This window comes from Setaria italica, chromosome III, assembly GCF_000263155.2.
Source record: "Setaria italica strain Yugu1 chromosome III, Setaria_italica_v2.0, whole genome shotgun sequence".
Classification (NCBI taxonomy): Eukaryota; Viridiplantae; Streptophyta; class Magnoliopsida; order Poales; family Poaceae; genus Setaria; species Setaria italica.
The window spans coordinates 45908525-45928130 of record NC_028452.1 but is presented as its reverse complement, the minus strand read 5'-3'; the positions used below and the strand labels follow the sequence as shown (position 1 = coordinate 45928130).

General features: G+C 44.1%; 4 protein-coding genes across 6 annotated transcripts; 2 read left to right on the top strand and 2 right to left on the bottom strand.

Moving 5' to 3' along the window:
- Positions 1–82: 82 nt before the first annotated feature.
- On the top strand, positions 83–4953 carry LOC101772530 (nitrilase-like protein 2). Its single transcript, XM_004962883.3, has 9 exons — positions 83–319; positions 1282–1418; positions 1804–1932; positions 2875–2933; positions 3444–3556; positions 3691–3783; positions 4137–4239; positions 4474–4556; positions 4674–4953. The coding sequence occupies exons 1-9, from the start codon at positions 119–121 to the stop codon at positions 4716–4718; spliced, it is 963 nt and encodes a 320-aa protein (XP_004962940.1). The 5' UTR covers positions 83–118; the 3' UTR covers positions 4719–4953.
- A 2145-nt stretch (positions 4954–7098) lies between these two features.
- On the bottom strand, positions 7099–9729 carry LOC101771718 (F-box protein At5g07610). Its single transcript, XM_004962881.3, has 2 exons — positions 9584–9729; positions 7099–9000 (listed from the first exon to the last, which is right to left on the bottom strand). The coding sequence occupies exons 1-2, from the start codon at positions 9628–9630 to the stop codon at positions 7683–7685; spliced, it is 1365 nt and encodes a 454-aa protein (XP_004962938.3). The 5' UTR covers positions 9631–9729; the 3' UTR covers positions 7099–7682.
- A 1089-nt stretch (positions 9730–10818) lies between these two features.
- LOC101770933 (DNAJ protein JJJ1 homolog) lies at positions 10819–14519 on the top strand. Its single transcript, XM_004962879.4, has 3 exons — positions 10819–12599; positions 14007–14065; positions 14173–14519. The coding sequence occupies exons 1-3, from the start codon at positions 10905–10907 to the stop codon at positions 14240–14242; spliced, it is 1824 nt and encodes a 607-aa protein (XP_004962936.1). The 5' UTR covers positions 10819–10904; the 3' UTR covers positions 14243–14519.
- A 217-nt stretch (positions 14520–14736) lies between these two features.
- Positions 14737–19226, bottom strand: LOC101771323 (ureide permease 1). 3 transcript variants are annotated; one of them, XM_022824918.1, is made up of 8 exons: positions 19123–19226; positions 17345–17635; positions 17108–17246; positions 16317–16476; positions 16069–16112; positions 15880–15989; positions 15326–15700; positions 14737–15173 (listed from the first exon to the last, which is right to left on the bottom strand). In XM_022824918.1, the coding sequence occupies exons 2-8, from the start codon at positions 17579–17581 to the stop codon at positions 15015–15017; spliced, it is 1224 nt and encodes a 407-aa protein (XP_022680653.1). In that variant the 5' UTR covers positions 17582–17635; positions 19123–19226; the 3' UTR covers positions 14737–15014. The 3 variants fall into 3 exon arrangements, with proteins under 3 accessions (XP_022680653.1, XP_004962937.1, XP_012700293.1); XM_004962880.3 differs by lacking the exon at positions 19123–19226 and adding an exon at positions 18127–18368; XM_012844839.3 differs by lacking the exon at positions 19123–19226 and adding an exon at positions 17988–18367.
- Positions 19227–19606: the final 380 nt, after the last annotated feature.

The window sequence follows — 19606 nt, the reverse complement described above, 5'->3', positions numbered from 1 at the left end:
GCCAGTGGGCCCTTCTCACATCCAACGGCTGGGAGCAACCGACCCCATCCAACGTCTGGAAAGCGTCCACGTGGCAGTGTAAGTGTAAGTGTAGCCGGGGTCAGGCGGTCGCTGACGCATGGCCCTGGCTTCCCTCGCGGCCTCGCTCCCCATCGCCGCCGCCGCCGCGAGATTCCGATTCGGCGTCCGCTTCCGCGGCATGGCCTCCGCATCGGCCGCCGGAGCCGCGACGGGCGCGCCGGCGAGGGTGGGCGTGGTGCAGATGACCTCCGTGGGGGACGTCAACGCCAACTACGCCACCTGCTCCCGCCTCACCAAGGCAAGCTTAGCCCGCTACCCCTCCCGTTGACTTAAGATCTAGATAGATAGACCGCCGGTGTTCGCTGGGCTAGCGCTAGTTGTGCCGCCGTCGACCGTGCCGTCCCGGGCTTAGGTGTGGTAGGATGCGGCGAGTAGGGAGAACGGAGAACTGACCCTCCTAGTTCGCCACTAGGCCCACTACTAGCAAGTGATGCTTAAGTTTTCATGGTAGGGACGCACAGCAAATGCAGCGCCATGGTCCAGCAGCTGATTTGATAGAGAACATTTTGGGAGGGCAAATAATTGAGATTATGGAAATGGGAAGAAATGGAGGTGGGATAAGAGAAATTTTCCCCCTTTTTCATGTGTGTGGGTGCCGATGAATCAGAGTGCAAAAAAATGTGTTGTTGTTTTTACTGTGTTATAACCATAGTTTGGGTGAACCCATATGAATGTTGGAAATGGGAAGAAATGGAGGTGGGATAAGAGAAATTTTCCCCATTTTTCATGTGTGCGGGTGCCAATGAATCAGAGTGCAAAAAAATGTGTTGTTGTTTTTACTGTGTTATAACCATAGTTTGGGTGAACCCATATGAATGTTGGTTGGAAGTTATCATTCCTGTCGTGCTTCAACGCCATGGCACAGCCAGCTTTCTTTCCTGTAGAATGACAGAGCTAAGCATATTCAAATATGGAACTTCATGCTATTATGTACCCCCTCCATTTTAAAGATTTGACAAGGATAAGCGAATTACTTCAAATATGGACTAATCTAATTAGCTTGTCCTATTATGTATCTGATGTTCATGAAACCGCCATCAATAAGAATAATAGTTTTTAGTAGTTACTAGTTAGTACCCTCAGTAGTCCCTATATCCTTGCTGTTTTGTAATTTTATGTTCTCTTAAGTTGTTTCTTCTATTTGCCCTGTTTTTATTATCAGTAACGCTGATTAGACTAACATGGTGTATTTTATTTTAGGAAGCAGCTGCCTCTGGAGTGAAATTTCTTTGCTTCCCTGAGGTCTTCTCATTCATTGGATCCAAGGATGGCGAGTCTGTTAAGCTAGCTGAACCATTAGATGGGCCAATAATGCAGAGATATTGCTCACTTGCAAAGTTAGTGAAAACAAAATTGTTGCTTCTCTTTAATATTTCACATCTGTCTCGTTTCAATGTGAATAGACTATAGAGTGAATCATTTAACTTCCGAAAGTGCTCCTGTATCCAGGGTAGACATTCTTGTTGTCTAACTTGTATCTTTTTCTTTTTCTTTTTCATCTCACCTAAGTATCTTTTTACCATGTCTCTTGTGTTATGCTCCCCTGTCCCATCTATTATCTGATTCGAGAACTTCTTTTAGCTCATATGCATGTCTACAAGCATATTTAACACTGCTACACTTTCCTTTTAACTGTGTCCTTAGTAGCATTCACAATTTTTTTGACATTGATTTTCTATTAGCGGGATTAGCACTTGACTTATCAGGACTCTACTTTGGCAGAGAATCAGGCATGTGGTTATCTCTTGGGGGCTTTCAGGAAAAGGGACCTGATGATTCTCACCAGTACAATACTCATGTGTTAATTGATGATTCTGGAAAAGTTAGGAGCTCATATCGAAAAATACATTTGTAAGTTTGACTTTCACATCTGTGGTATGTTCCTGTTTAAAAGCAGTTCACCTAAAAACGTTGTAATCAGTTGCCGAGGTGTTTGCTTAGCCTCCTAGCTTGAATCAGGTTAGGTGTCTTAGAGCAAGGCCAGCGTATAGTCATTCCAAAAATTTTGAAGCTGGACATGTCATCTGGGTGATAGCTAAGACAAAATGCTCCAGCGTATAAGCTAAAGCAAAAGCAACCTTTTATCCGATAAACAATTATGGTTGTCAGCTTTTTCCTCCCATGCATGTGGTAGTCAAGTAGTAGTGATGAGTAAAAAAAAACTACTTTATTTGAAGCACTAGGTGCAAAAGCAAGCACCACTGCTAAGCTAGTGCTTGCTAGCACCCTGCCCTCCAGCATGTGGCACCTAGAAAAAGTGGTACTGATGCTTTGGAGCACTCCCTCAAAACTTACGTTGGAGCTGCTCTTAGGCTGTCGTTTTACTCTTCCCCCTCTGTTTCTGTACTAAACCTGGAATTTCTGTTGCTTTCAGTGCTTTCAGTAATGGGAATGGGGGATGCCTCGATTCGAAAAAAGAAACTTTCACATCTGTGGTGAAAACTTGCTTCTGTAAATATTTGCAAACAGCTAGAACTTAAAACACTCGTGTTTTTCTAATCTAGAAGGATGTATGTGGACTTTACATTGCATCTTCCTAGTGTTAAGTGCTAGATTCTTTTTATCGTCTGCATCAATAAGGAAACATGATGATCACATTTCACTATTTCAGTGCTATGAGTTTGTTGTTTTTTAACCAGGGAAACACTACTCATCATGATAACCTTAAAAACATGGAGATGTTTCAGCTAACTAGTCATAGCACAGAAGTGTATTTACGAATGTTTCTGTCAAAATGATAAATATTTGGTATCAAAGTGACTGTTCATTCTTTTCCTTTCCTTTGTGGCAAAGGTTTGATGTTGATGTACCTGGCAATATGGTGTACAAGGAAAGTCGTTTCACAACTGCAGGTAACTATATATTTCCAAGAATATCTGTTTTCTGGCAGAGGTTGATGTATTTATGTATGATGTATGTAAACTTTTCAGTGTTGGCTAAAAAACAACTGCTATTTGAGTTGAATTTTACACATTAGAGTTGTCAGGCAATGTGTCCATGAAACTATGCAAAGCATACACATAACAGGGTCATAAAATACAAATATACTCTTGTAATAAAATTTATTCATAAGCAACTCTGTGCTTTTTGTAAGTTTCTTCAAGATCATTCAAATACCTATAGGTTATGCAAGAATTGCATGTAGCAGTTTGTTTATAATAATTCTTGCCTTGTTTATTTGACTTCTGAGTATCTTATAAATAGTTGTGGACTTGTGGTAAAAGTTATATCACATTGACTTGGCTGCAAAAATGACTGCTATTGTCTTACTGTCTTGGATAAAGTAGTATCTACTGTTGTCATAATGGATTGCAGTTTATTCCTTATATGCGATTTTTATGATGTGTTATCTCTCTTATCAGGCGATACAATTGTTGCTGTGGATAGCCCTTTTGGACGGTTGGGGCTTACTGTTTGCTATGATTTGAGATTCCCAGAGCTTTATCAAATTCTGCGCTTTAAGCATGAAGCACAGGTAGTTATGTATTCTAATTTACTGTACACAAACTATATGATGGTTATAGGAATGCCTGCCTATCATACCCCCCTTAAGAAAGTGTAGGGCGATTGCATATTTTCTGGTCCTGTCTTAATAATTTTTCCTTTTAGGTATTACTAGTACCCTCCGCATTCACCAAGGTAACCGGGGAGGCACACTGGGAAATCCTCCTCCGTGCTCGTGCAATTGAGACACAATGTTATGTATGTAAATCAACTCCTATCTTCTCATTTACTTGTGTATTTGTAAATCCAATTATTTTTGTATTTTCATGTTATTTGCAACATGAGATAGATAGCATATAAGTTAATACTGGACAAATAGCAGCATCTTGTTCTCGTAATTTTACATGGTAGATAATGTGTTCAAACCATATCACTAGGTTATCTATTTGAAAATCCACCATATGCGTCTTTGTGATTGCCAATTCAACATGAATGAGCTATGCTTATTTCAAAATCCATTGTTTATGTAATTTACTGAAATATGTATATCAGTTGTTTGGCCTTGCATGATCTAAGCAAGTTAAATAAAGAAATTCCCAAACAATTCATAGGTTATTGCTGCGGCTCAAGCTGGAAAGCATAATGAGAAAAGAGAAAGCTATGGTGATTCTATAATTATTGATCCATGGGGAACGGTAATAGCTCAACTTCCAGGTATACCTTTTTTCATCTCCTTTATTAAATTAGGTTTCTTTTGTATATCTTTACTGAGATTTGTTTGCTCAAGACTTATTATCTGGTTAATTCAATACCTCGTTTCGTAACTACCATAAATAATTTGTTTCCGCTGAATTGATCATCAACATCTGCTACATTGAAATTCTTGACATGGAAACTGTTATACACATACATTGAAGCACTGGTTGATTAAAAAAATTGTGACTACAGATCGGCTCTCCACTGGATTTGCAGTTGCAGATCTTGATTTGTCAAAAGTTGAGGCTGTGAGAACTCGAATGCCAATTGCAGAGGTACTAATGCTTTCCCAGGGACCATCACTTTTTGTCAAGGAACTTATGTTCAAAGTTCAAACATAACCCGAAGTTTTGTTCGTCTATAACAGTTTAGTGTTATCCTATGTTTTGCAGCACCGGAAATTCGACAGTGATTGGAAATCCTTGACTCACCAATAGCTGAGAACTGGTCTTGTATTTCCTCCGTTTGTACATTTACATTTGGCATATTCGTTTATATGCACAATTGCCACAAGTTTCGTGAATAGCTTGTTTGGACTTTGGAGACCTTCCAGTAGGACAAAGATGTTGAACAAAATAAGCTGTAATGACGATGACATTGGGTCGAAATGGATGTATTACAGACTTACAGTACGAGTAAGAGATTTGGTGCTAGTTGGAAATTTTTTGCTGATCTGCCAAGTTTTTAGTGGCTACAGTATTGGAATTTGGAATGTGGATTCAGGCATCACGATAAAGCGTGTCTGCGTGTGAATGATCTGAAATCAAATAGAGTACGCCTTGTGTTTGTATCGTGGGCTAGAAATTGATTTTTACTGAGATGCTTATCTTCACGTGCAAAGCACTAAAAGAAATTGATCTCTAAATTCAACAACCAATTTTCTTATAATATAAGCTTGTCCAGTGTGACTCTGCGAAACCAAACAAGCAAAACCCCAGCCACTCATGAATCACTAAGAAACGAAAGAAAACCTCTGTTATCAAATTAAATCGCATAACACCAGAGTTAACATTTTACAAAATAGGTTATCTTGAACGGCCAAACATTATTTTAGCGCAATGCTGCATTAACCGTTTCCCTGTCGAAACTGACCGCAAGTAACCGTCACGTGCACAACCGTCACGTGCACACAGATATTACGTACTTTCTTACAGCAACTCCAATAGACTCTCCATATTAAGTTGTTCATTCCAACAAACTATCCATTTCCTACTCTCCAAATCGTAATAGCTAAGTTCCTCTCTAAAAATCTGTAATCTCTATCCATTTCGAGCAACTCCGACAGACTATCCATTTTTAACTCTCCATTTGACTCTATCTAAGTTGGTAAAAAGATTCCTCTCCATATTGAGTTGCTCATTGAAACAGGCTATCCATTTCCCACTCTCCAAATCCTAATAGTTAGTTTTCTCTCTAAAAAACTACACTCTCCATCCACTCCAACAACCTCTCAATTTCGCACTACAATAGACACTCCATTTTGCACATTTGGCAAGCCAAACTTGCTTGCTAAGTATGGAGAGTGTGGGAAAGTATTTGGCAAGTCGGATGGGATGGCCATCTGGATAGCAACTCTGTTGGATCGTGAATTTCCAGCAGACTTGCTAAATTTTGGCTTGGAGAGGAAGATGGCAAGGCTGTTGGAGTTGCTCTCAGCCTCTCCATTCCGCACTGACTCTCCATTTTTTGCGCGGGACTCACATTTAGTAAGGCAAACTCGCTTGCCAAGTTTGGAGAGTTTGGGCGATCATTTGGCAAGCTGGATGGGATGACCATCCTAATAGACTTAAATTTTGGCTTGGAAAGTGGGATAGCAATTCTGTTGGAGATGCTCTTATGTCCACATGAGTATGTGTTGGATACCACACGTCAAAGTGAATTTGATATTTATAAACATTAGGATAAAGCATTTTGCTTCACTCCGCAGGTGATGCAAAATCTCAATTTTCAGACTACCCGATTCTTCCTCACGAAAGAATAATTTCTTGTAAATTTGGAGTGAACAAAAACTAATATCTTCAGCCTGTTTTACTCAAATCTAAAGTCAATTTCTACATCATAGATACCAAATTACAGAAATGCTAAGTTACATTATGAACCAAAGCACCTGAGATATTACAAAAAAAACTTTTTTTTGAAAGTTATTAAAAAACTGTTGAAGAGACTACTAGAGAGAACAATTAGTAAATGTTTCGCATACAAAAAGAATAATGAGTAATAGCTGAACCTAGTGCCCACATATTATACAGTGTTGGTATCTATGTTTTAACGATTAAACCAGTAAAGAACATAGATTATCAAACTCTTAGTGTTGTGCAAGAAATTCCTTTCATTTGGAAGCCATCACTTAAAAAAACAGGCAATTTGTCGCCTAAATGGACACAACTTGCATATTGATTTTTTTAACTATAATATATGTGTATTTGATAGCAACTAATTGAATATAACTAACAGAAATATAAAACAAAAACAAGCTATATTTCAGTAGTATAGATGATTTCAGCAAATAAACATAGAATCCCACACAGGAAAACATCCACTGGAACCAAAGTGAAATATAAATATCTAATACACAAGGACTACAATGCTAAAAAAAGAAAGAAAAAACAAAGGAGAACATATATTTTGACTGCATAATAACTCACAATGCAAGACATTACAAAAAGGGGCGAAAAAAAAAAGGCACGGTGGATAACAAGCATACCAGAAATTAACATAAAACAGTGATATCATACACTGTCCTAGAAATTGTTTGGCACTGCCACATTGCCACATCATACACAAATAAATTAGATAACGGAAAGTAGAATTACTAAGTTAACTGAAACAGCTAGCTCCATAAATTGAGGACGCATGACACATGAGTGTACTCATGCACCAAACAAAAGTACAACAGCATCCAAATGACACATATAAGTAGTACCCGCTGCTGCTGCAACAGAGGACCACACTATGATCTGATGATCAGGACCATCTTAAAAGGTTGAGCCGTGCTGATAAAGTCAGATTACTGGTTCCCATTCCCACCACCTGGTAAGGACTTTGAAAATAAGGGAACATATGGAAGAAAATGTTTATAGCCAGAGTGTCCAAGATTATGGATGATGTGCACTCTCCTGCTATGCATGTCATAAGACATTAGTGTTTTCTTTTCACGGCCAAAAACAAAAGAATACCATGTTGCGGTCTGGGTGGAAAGCAACAACACAAAAGTCATGAAATCCATATGGTTGACATGCTTCTTTCCGACCAGATGCTTAAAGCTTACCGGGTGCTTTAAGGTCCATTCTTCACTGTCTTTATCCTCAAGTACCCAGATTTCTAGCTTATCATTGGCCGCATCATCATCACCAGTTGCAAGATGCAGCCGCCCTTGGGAGAGATGAGTAGTAGGCTAGTAGCTACTGCAGCTGCAACTGAAAACCAGATGTCGATATGATCAGAACCATTGGCAAAAGTTGAGCCATGCTGAGGAAGTCAGATTGCTGGTTCCCAGTTCCCACCATCTGGTAATGAGTTTGAAAACAAGGAACATATGGAAGAAAATGTTCGTTGCAAGTGCGTCCAAGATTACGGATGATAGATACTTTCCCGCTATCCATGTCATAAGAGATTAGTGTTTTCTCAAGACCAAAAACAAAGAATACCATATTGCGGTCTGGGTGGATGGCAACAACTATAAACTCATGAAATCCAAAGTGGACATGCTTCCTTCTGACCAGATGCTTATTGCGGACTGTGTGCTTTAGGGTCCATTGTTCATTGTCTTTATCCTCGAGTACCCAGATTGCTAGCTTATCACCGACCATATCATCATCATTTGCAAGATGCAACCGCCCCTGGGACAGATCAATGAATCCACCACCAGTATCATAGAACCGTGAATCCTTGCTGCGTGGAAAATTGATTATCCTCCAAGTTTTCCCCTCCACATCCACTGACCCAACCACACTCTCCCTGGCAATTACATACAGCATGCCATCAAGAAATACGCTTTTAAGATCGAGCTCGAACGAAATTTCCATGCTCCAGCCACTCTGCCTGTGGCTCCAAACTCCAGTTGCGGACAAGTAGATCTTCACCCCTAGGACATGGCCATCCCCAGCATCATAATCATCGTCATCTATATCCACTTGAAACTCAAAGACATGGAAGTGCGAGGAGACGGCGGGGTCGAACCCGAGGTGAACCGTCTGAACCTTGCTCGACCAGCGCCGCGTGATAGGCACGGCGACCCACTTCTCGGTGGCAGGGTTGAGGACAAGGTAATCGAACTCGCCTTCGTCAGGGAACCTGTAGCAGCGGCAGAGGATGAGTCCGTTGCAGCTGTCCACCAACACGAGTTCCTCCCGCTCGCGGTCGGGCAGGAACGAGAAGGAAGTGTGGATGAGCGGAGGGGCGGTCCCGGGCACGCTGGCGAAGCAGTTGCTTGTCGACGTTGACTCCGGGGAGCCGCCACCGCCGACGGCGACGGGTCCGTGATAGAAGATGCCGGCGAGGGTCTGGGGGAGCCTCGCGCGGTGGTCGGGGTGGGAGATGAGCGCGCGCCAGCGCTTGGAGACGCACCGGCAGCGGCAGAGGGACCTGTACGGTACGCGCGCGAGGATCTCGACGAGGAGGTCGTCCGTGAGCAGCGCCGTCGGGTCCGGCTTCCGCGTCCTCCGGGCCCTCTTCTTCGAGCCGGAGCCACCGGCCATCATCGGCAACCGCCATCTCCACCTTGCAGACGGAGCCACGGAGGAGGCGAGAGAGGTTAGAGGCCAGTGCCGTGTCAGGAGAAGTGCCAGTCAGTTAAAGAGAAGAGCCTTTCAGTTCGTCAGAGAAGGGAACAGAGCAAGCCGGCAACACGTAAAACGCTTCATCGACTTCTCCAGCATCGCCCATCTTGCAATTGAGGCTCTCCTCGTCTCCGACTTTGTTTATCTTCCTCCTTCCGTTTTCAGACAGTTAACAGTACTCATTTACTTCAGTTAAGCTCGTGTTAATGTAAATGACGCAGCCACTGTATTTAGGCTGGTCAGCTGGTCTGTAAGGGGCGTCGAGAACTTGTCCCAGAACCCTAGTAGTGGTAAAGTAGGTAGCCGTAGTTCGTCGTCTCCCCGGCGGCGCCCTGTATCGAATTCGCCATCGTTTTGCCGATTCCGTTAACAGCTATCTCTTTATCATCTCTGATTCGAGTTCTCCCTTTGCGTCTTTGAGTTCTTGATTCGTTTTCCCAAGTTGAGTTCGTCAGTTCTTGACATGCCGCCGGAGGGGAGGGAGCGGATGAGGAGGAAGAAGGGGATTCGTGTGGAATGCGTACCAGAGGTGCTGCCGCGGACGGCGAGTGGCTGCAGGCGGCGGTCGCATCGTTTCCTGTGGTGGCGGCGGCGGATCGATCCCCTTCCTCCTCCGCAACAGTGCCCTCTCTCTACTCACGAGCCGACGGCGGTGGCGGCGACGGCGAGGGTTTGGCCGTGGACGTGGCAAGCGGCCCACAACGAGGGGATCAAGTACCGATTGTGTTGTGCGTGTACGGGGGCTTGGGCCAGAAAGCCCACTAGTACCATTTTGCTCCACGGCTGTGCCTCTTCTTTCTTGTCGTCGCGTCTCGGTTTGAAATCAACAGGGCCATAAGTCTTGTGCAGTTGTGCCACAGGCCCACAGCCCAGTGTGGCCTGCAAGTTGTCGCTGCAGTGATTTTACTTCGAGTAAAATTCATCTGAAACACTGTAACATATGAGCATCGTATTTATAGGATGGCCGAATTCATCAAAAGCCAAGCCAACCAAAAGTAACATATGAGCATAAGTAGCAATGCACCCTAGACGGTGAAATTTTCACGCTTGATCTTTTTTTTTTTCCCTTTGGGGAGTTCACGCTTGAACTTGAGCTAGCATAGATAACCAATGGCGTGGAAGAGGCAAGCAAGTATAAATGCCATAGTATCATGTTGTAAGCCAAGACATTTTAGGAGAATAAGTCAAACTACAACTTGAGTACAAATTCAAAAGTATAGTTCTTGAAAAGTTGTTATGAATTAGACACAAATTGTTCTTATGAGTTAGAGCATAAATTAACTAAGCAGTTAGGTTCCTATGGTCGTTTACATAAATCTCAAGAAACAGCTACCACAATAGGTTTAAACATGTTACATGCTTTTTACTATGAGTACATATGCTTTTAAGTGACTAAGTGAGTGTCTATCGGTGCGCAGTGTTTCAAAATTCGCTTTGGCAAATGGCAATACTAGCCATAAAAAAAAGAAGCACAAGAGAAGGTGCAGGGAGAAGAAAGAAAAAGAGAAAGAAAAATCAAACGGATAAATTGTACTGCGAAGTAGCTTGCACGGTAAATTGAACTGCTGGTAATAAACATAACAAATTCTAGTCGAACAATATTACGAAATGGGCTCCATTTCTCTAAAATCCAAAGTATTACTAGTACTTATAATTCTCAAATAAAATTTTTAGGCAAAGTCCAAAGTGAATACGGTAAAAATCACTGCACCAGTAGCCGTATCCTTATCCGCGTCAAATTACAACTTCGTCCTCGAAGAGAAAAACAAGTTGGACCCGCCGTGAATCCCCTCCCCCCTCACCCGCGACACCTCCGGGAGCCCAAACCCTAGCGCGGCGGCGGCCATGGCGTCCGCGGCGGGCGGCGCGCCGAAGCGCTGCTACTACGAGGTCCTGGGCCTCCCCCGCGACTGCTCCCCCACCGATATCAAGCTCGCCTTCCGCCGCCTCGCGCTCTCCCTCCACCCCGACAAGCAGGGCCCCGGCGCCGACCTCGCCGCCGCCACCGCCGCCTTCCAGGAGCTCCAGCACGCGCACTCCGTCCTCTCCGACCCGCAGGAGCGTGCCTACTACGACTCCCACCGCTCCCAGATCCTCTTCTCCGACGCCTCCGCCGCCGGCGCCAAATCCGCCTCCCCCGTCCCGGACCTCTTCGCCTTCTTCTCCTCCTCCGCCTTCTCCGGCTTCTCCGACACCGGCCGCGGCTTCTACAAGGTCTACGGCGACGTCTTCGACAGGGTCTTCGCGCAGGAGCTCGCCTACGCGCGCCGGATGGGGGTCCCCGAGCCCGCCGCGCCGCCCGTCATCGGGAACCTCGATTCCCCCTACACGCAGGTCACCGCCTTCTACAATTACTGGCTGGGCTTTGGCTCGGTCATGGATTTCGGGTGGGCGGCCGAGTGGGACGCCGCGCGCGGGGAGAACCGCCGCGTCCGGAGGCTCATGGAGGAGGACAACAAGAAGGCGATGCGCAAGGCGCGCCGGGAGTACAATGACGCCGTCAGGGGCCTCGCTGCGTTCTGCAAGAAGAGGGACAAGAGGGTGGTGGACATGGCGCTGAAGAAGAAAGCAGAGGAGGAGAAGAGGAAGGCTGAGGAGAAGGAGAGGAAAAAGGAGGAGGAGAAGAGGAAGAAGGAGCGGGCCATGGCATATCAGGAGCCTGATTGGGCGAGGGTGGAGGAAGAGGAAGGGTTGTATGATGACGAGGAGGAAGAGGAGATGAAGGCCAAGAGGAAGGAGGAGCTGTACTGTGTGGCGTGTAATAAGAAGTTCAAATCGGATAAGCAGTGGAAGAACCACGAGCAGTCGAAGAAGCATAGGGATAAGATCGCAGAGCTGAGGATGGCGTTTAAGGAGGAGGAGGGATCTTTGAAGGAGGCAGAGGAGGAGGGGGAAGGTGATTTGGATGAAGTTGATGTGGGGTTTGATTTTAAGCCTATGCAGGAGTCGGATGATGAGAGTGCATTTTCAGATGCCGCAGAAGAGTTGGCTGAAGACTTGGAGGAAGGCTTGGAGGTGCGTGATAAAGAGGATGGTGATAAGGTTTTTGATAGTGCAGAGCAGGAGGTTGGTTCTTATGATGAGGCGAGTGTTTTGGAGGCTATGCTGTCAAGCCGCAAGAACAGGAAGGGTGGTTATGTGGCTCCTACAGAAAAAACTTCATCAGGTGCTGCTGAGGAGGAGGATGATGATGACAGAAGTTCTGAAGTTAATAATACTAAAAGGAAAGGACGCAGGAGACGGGCAGCGAAGAAGGAACAAGATGAAGGTACTTATGCTGATAATGAGAGGCATGGTAAAAGTGAGGTTCAGCCTGAGGAATCTGGCAATGGTAATGGTGCTGATGATAAGATGGAAGGGCCATCCTCTTCTAATGAAGGCAGTGCTTCAGCAAGCAAAGGAGATGAGCAGAATGGGAAAAATAGCAATCCTAAAAAGAACAAAAAGAACAAGAAAGGTGCAGAAAAGAAAACCACTGTTTCTGCTGACCAGAAGAGTACATCAAAGGCTGAACAGAAGAGTAAGGGGAAGAAGCAAAAGGTACACATGCTCTCTTTCCTTTTTCAAGCTATAATACCTAAACAATAATTTCAGTCTTCTATATTTTGCAGCAAGCTTCCACCTTGCAGTTGAATTGGTTATAAAACCTACATGCTGCCCAGTCCTGTAGCAAAAATATTCACCTCCATGCTTTTAACTTGAACTACAAGTGTACTACGTAACTGATTAATGTCCAAAATCACGCATTCCAAATATTTGTATCCTGAAAACTGTGTGGATAGGGTATTTTCTACTTCAGAACCAATTTTTATATCACTAGATATCCTCTTCCCATGACAAAATGTTTTGAGCAAGTTTTAGATATATTGGTAATGTAGGGCAAAGACATTGCACTGGATTAATTCCTAGCCAGCTACCCCTGAGGGAAAGGTAGCTTGATGACCATGTAGAAAGTTTGTTACTCACCTTTATGACAATTGCAGGTGACTAGAGCTGTCATCTGTTATATTGAGAATATTGATGATATTGAACTAGGCAGTTTGCTTGCACCCTTTAGTAAAACAACATTTGGGCTCTGGTGGCTTTACATACCTTTTGTGTAGTGCCACTGTTGTTTTGTAAAATAAATTTAGTTGCTACATTTTTTTGGACTTTCCCTGCTGTCTAGTCCAGATACAAATGGGTGGCAAATCTTATAATTACAACTTCCATTGATCTTATTTCTTCTTCACCACAATTTTGAAAAGAAAGCTGGGATGATTAACAAATAACAATATGAAAAATTGGTTAGGAGTTCTTGGCTGCATGTGCTGTTGTAATTTTTCTTACTAGGGTTTGATATGATGTTTGTATATTCTTTGGCAACTCTAGTAGCCTCCTGTTTATTATTGGTATGTTTGATATTTTTGCTTGTGTTTTGCACCCTTCTAAACCCACTCACATCTGTGCTGTTTTGGCGTAGTCCCTTGTTTTCACTTTTGTGATGGATTGTTTAATAGTATGGCCTGAAATTGTGCTAAAAACATCTGGGTTATGGTTATAGATAGGTGCATGGCCAACGTTAATTTGCCATTCTTTAAAATTATATGTTTGTATTTTTTATTTGAAAGCTGATATCATGTAAAAGTTTGCGAAACTTTGTTTGAGATCATTGAATTGTAAATTGCATATTATTGACTGGCCTGTGGTGAACTATAATTTGTCAAAACCTCGATTCTGTCATACAATTTTATGACTTTACGATTAAAATTAATGGGCCTGATTCTACAATTATGGTCAAATAGGTTCTACATTTCTATGATTTTTTTTAAGATCCTATGATGGCGAACTGTGATTTTGACTGCCGTGATGATAACCTTGATACCGAATTGTAATATGCAACCCATCAACTGTAGATTTAACTGTACATACCCTGTTTCAATGATAACACATGGTATATTGTATCAGGAGGTCTCAAAAGCACCTAGTAATGATTGTGAAACCTGTGGAGGAACTTTCGAATCAAGGTATTGCTAAGTCCATTTCCTACTCTTCCCCTCCCAGTACTATGTTGCCACCATAACTTGGAACTGGAAAGAAATTTGTGGGTTATCTGAAAATGGTCTCCTTGCAGGAACAAGCTGTTCTCTCACTTGGAAGAAACAGGCCATGCGATGCTGAAGACGCGGCAGAAAAATCGTTGATGAGGGAATTTAGTTAAACTCTCGAACATTTTGTCACTTGTTGATTCTGCTAACTAGCACATAACAGCATGATTCTCTTATTTATGGCCCAATTTTGATCTGTAGTGGACCGGAATTTTCCTTGCCGTCTGTGGTGGGGAGATGTTTTAGTTACAATGCCTTTGTGGTACAGAGCTAGAAAGGAAAGTTTGATGATTATAATAACATTATCTGAGCGGATTTATGCCATTATCCGTCACACTTTGCTCCTAGTATTGAGCTTATATTGCGAATCTTATATGCTGGTACAATGGCACGATGGTACTTTGAGCAGCATGAATCTGAAAAACATTATGGTGTGAAATAGTGTACAGTAAGGGTGTGGTGCCGCTTTATGGCTCTTGAAATTTGTATCGTGAAATGGTGTTTGTACTGATGTATGTCTATTTGGCAAACTAAGCCAATGGCTTCCTTTTCCATGTTTTAAAGCATATTTTTCACCCTGTTCACAGTGATAATGAGAAACTTTCTGGAACACTTCCGTTGCTATCCTACGCGGCAACTGTCTTTGGGAAGAATATAAATAAATGTTCTATGTTTCAACAATCACAACACAAGCATTTTTATGTACATCTCCATTCTACTGAAATTTCATGAATGGAATGGGATCCCCTCCCCTTTGCTTCCTGAAGCAGTGGCCCTTGCCTTGCTGCTTGAATTTCTTTGCATCCTGACTGCAAGAGTGGTTTGCGCTTGCAAACACGATGAAAAACACTTGAAGAACAACGGGGGATCACTTTGTGCTCCTGTGACCTGACGAGGCCATGAGCGTCGCTACTGCGGCGACGAACATGGAAAGCATGAAACCGAGCAGGATGTAGGTCTTCCGCGACGACTTCCGGTACTCACCGAAAAGCAGAATGCCCCAGAATGTGCTCACAAGCGGCAACGCCTGATGGAAACAGCAATCAGAATCTCCATAAACAATTCATGACGCTAAAAGTCACCAACTTTTCAGTAGTATATTTTTGTGAGATGCTGATTTCAAAGATTCAGAGTTTTGGATGCCATCAACTTGAAAAATGAACAAGAACTCAGGCATACCTGAACAGCATCGGCAGCTGCATACCCGGCAGCCTGGCCGCCCATGAACTGGAACCCATTGCCGAATCCGCAGAGCAAGCCGGCAAGGAGAGCCCACTGCCGGCCGTTCCAGTCGTTGAGGTAGGCCTTGAAGGAGGATTTGGGCACACCGGCCATTGGACGGTAGAGGAACAGGATGTTGAGGCCGATGCCGATGACGAAGCAGGAGATGGAGAAGTAGAAGAAGGCAGTGTACACCACCAGGTGCGGCACGCCATCCTTAAGGGTGTGCCACTGGTCGTTGGTGGCTAGGTTGAACGCCGGTGAGAAGAGCGAGAAGCACACACCAGAGAAGAAGACGATGCCAAGCCCAATGAAGGTGCTTGATCCGAAGACCTGCGGGAAGAAAATAGGTCTAGCAGATCAGTCCAGGGCATGGAAACAAACCATGCTCTTCTTTTCAGTAAAATATTTTGTTTCTGAAGAATGGAATTTTCAACAAAATGTTTGGAACAAGGACTAATGCTATTGCTCTTGTTTCAAATAGAGGGATCGGATGATGAAATATCAGTTACCTTAATTGATCGCCGCTCCTCGAGCTCAATGAGATATTCTGCTGTCCCTGCCTCAGCTTTGGTAACATGCTTGGTTCCAGAGGCTCCATTCTCCAAGTCCTTGGGAGCGTCTGAAAATAGAGAAGTTACTAAAAACCACCATCTGGAAGAAATCAAGAGTAGCGGTAGTCTGAGGCTCTGACAATGTACCTTTGTCTAGGACTCCTTTACTTGGTTCCACACTTCCATTTGCCCTGTAAATTATGGTTGTCATGATCAGTTCAGTGAACACACGATGCAAATGGTCTAACAGTCAGTACTGCTGCTTCTGAAAGAATTCAGAAGTAGTTCAGTTGCAGATACGGTTGAGATAGGCTGATACGGCGAAGAATACAAAAGATCAGACTCTTTGTTGTAGAACTCAAAAGTTCAGAAAAATGTGGAATATAATTACCCACCCAAGTTTGTTGGAGGCATTGAGTTTCTCCGCGTTATCGGCGGCATTGGAGGCATGGACAGCGGAGCCGAGGATGACGGCAACTAGGAAGCATGCCACACCGGTGAACAGAATCTCTGCCCTGTTGATGCGGTTGTCCAGGAAGTAGTTCAGTGTCGTGCCTGAAAGACACATGGAACAGCACATGAGATTTGTACTTATAAACATCTCAAAATCAGGGAGACAACCAAGAATCCTGTCGAACACATTGATAGTAGCTAGTTTTTTACAAATTCAGTATTCACTTGAGATATTTGTCCCACCCACACTGCCACACCCTCCCAAATTATTCCGAGAATGCTCTTTAACAGACTAACTAAATGCTGTACTTCTATTTCAAAGCTGCTAGTGACATTTCTTCAGTTGTATAAATACACACATGTTGCACTGAGAAATGAGCTTGATTACTACTGATAGGCCAATACCAATTTGCTCAATAAACTTGTTCTGTCAGATAACCACTGCATGATTTGCCTGCACCTAAAAAGATATTTGTGTCAACATTTTCTTTTTCCTTGTAAGCAACACCTGTTTGTATATATTCATAGATTCTGAATCAAGCAAATTCCATTTATGAGCAAAGAAGCTAATTTTGTATAATCATTTAGGGTCCCTCCTATGTGATTAATAACGATGGTGACATGATCAAGAGTAAGTTCTCTCATCAGCATCGCCAAAAAGTTCGGCAGATAGCCAGCAACGATGATATTTGTTGCAAGATGCAACCTTACAGAGAGGAGTGAGTTGACCAACCTATTACCACCACCATGCTGGAGCTGATAACCTCAGTCACCGAGAGGCCCACATACGCCCACGCGTACTGCGTCGACAGGTTCCCAACGCTGAGCACCACACCGCCTGCCATGGCGAATAGCACCGAAGGCCAGTTGTCCTTCAACATCAAATTCATTCAAATTTCAGAATCAGCGCCCACAACAGTAGATTTCATCGACAAGAATGTTCTCATCAGGTACCAAGAGAGTATCTCACCTGGCTGAGCTGGGTGAAAAAGTTGGGCATGCCATCCTTGCTGTTCCCGAGTTGGCCGAAGGTGAGCGCAATGAGGACGGCGGCAAGGAGGTTGGTGATGGAGTAGTCGAGGTAGGTGTGCTGCGGCAGCCGGCCCCGGCGCTCCAGCAGGGTGAGCACGGCCGGCCAGGTGCCGAGAAACAGGAGCGACGCCAGCATCAGCGCGATGGCGCCGCCCTTGTCCTCGATCACGTACATCGTGAGGCCGGTTCTGACAGAGGACAGGGAGCTCAGGAGAGGGCCTTCAAGCACCTGCATCAGGGATGGAGAAATGGTTTTCACAGCCGTCGAAGCTCTGCAAAGATTCTGCGAACTGAATCTGTTTTCATGGGGAAGTTTTCGTCCTTCCCGGAACTAATCATGCAGCTTTTGCTCCGGGCGTTTGCTATAACTGAAATTGAAGAATCAAAAGTTGCGCCTAATTTTGGAACATATATTATCTTTTTTTTTCCTGCTATTCTGCAAAGCCTAAATGTTCATTTCTTCATACTTTCAGAACAAGCAACAGAAACTTCAGAGTGAGAGGAAAAAAGTGGCATAGAAAATCCGTTGGGGAAAAGGAGGCCCCAATTATTGAGAACCAAACATGAACAAGAAAGTGTACCTCAGCTACTGTCCCCACGGAAGAGATTCAGATACAGATTCTTGGTTCTTCAGAGTAGGAGAGGAACCACCCCAAATTCCCAAGAAGGGGAGGAAACGGAACAAGGGAAAGAAGAGCAAGGAAGCCTAGCACTGCCTACCTCGTGGCAAGTGAGCGGAGAAGACGCACATGCAAGAACATGGTCCATAGCCGTCTTATAGCAGCGACAAGCACTTCCCTCGCGAAAAAAATCCGCTAGCAGGCCACTGACTGAAAAGTCCAACTTGATCTGCGGTGATTTGACTCGCACAGCGAACGCGAGTTTGCGGCGTCTACTACCTTGAGATTCACCAATGGAGATGGAGCTTTATGGGCGAGTGGGAATGGAGGAGGAGATGTGAAGAAACTGACAAGGCGTGCCCTCATCACGGTTAAGAATAATTGGATAGATGACAGTGACCTCTAGCTCTTTTGCCTCCAAGCAATGCTAACCAAGCACACCTTGCAGGAAAGTGCAGAGCCCAGGGTCCGCACATTTCTGAATGTTTAGTAGGCCGTAAGTACCTTTCACAGTCAGTACACTGTAATGATCTTGGAAAACAAGGATTTTAGGCGTCTGCTGCATCCAATTATTATGGATGAGGTTTGAGTTGAAAACTCGATGTTGAAAAAGGAAGAGAGCAGAGGAACAATGGAATCTCTATCATCGGTCAGAGATAGAGATAGATAATATATACTCCCTCCAACTCATATTATTTGGCGTTGCTTACTAGCAACTTCAAATAAAACGATATGGAGGTAGTATTTATAAATGGCATCCAAAAAAGCCCACACCTTTCCAACGATGCCATTCAAGCACAAGAACAGAGATGAAGACGTCAACATCGCGGAACAGGCAAACCCAAAGGGTTGTTTCGCTGCCCTGTTCTCTCGCAACCGCTTCTACGACTTGGAAACGAACTGATCAATCGCCCAAAAAGCTTTGGAAGTTCCTATTCTTTTCATAAGAAGAGAAAAAAAAAAGACGACGAAGAAGAATCCAAACGGATGATTCAGCCAAGAACATTTGTCACATCGGCAGCGGCGACTAATCGAATGGGTAGGAACAGAACAAGAAGCGTAGGACGAGAGGTGAAGGGTGAGAACAGTTTAGTACCTGAGACGGCGAATGCGCAGAGCACGAAGCAAGGCCAAGAGCAGATGGTTCCTCTTCCTCTCTGCCGCTACTTATGGAGTTGATGATCCACGGGGAAATAATTGATCCAGTACATGGGTCTTCCTCTGGCTGTATTCTATTGTTGAGCAGGGTTGTGTATAAATAAACAAGTAGAGATTCTTGTTGTTGGAGGCGCTTTCGCTGACAAGTGCTAGCATCCTTTGACTTCGGATCTGGGGAGCGGATGGAAGGACAGATTCCCCCGTCGCCGATCAATCCGTCGAGGCTTCTCAAGATTCCCGCGCCGTGCGGCCCGGTTCCGTTTGTTCCCATCCAATTCGCTCTCCTCCACCATGTGTGGATGCCGTTGATTTGCGTGCCACTCTGCATGTGTAAAATCGTCTTCTAAGGGAGCGTTTGGTTCCTTTGCTTATTTTTTATGTGTCACATCGAATGTTTAGATACTAATTAGGAGTATTAAACG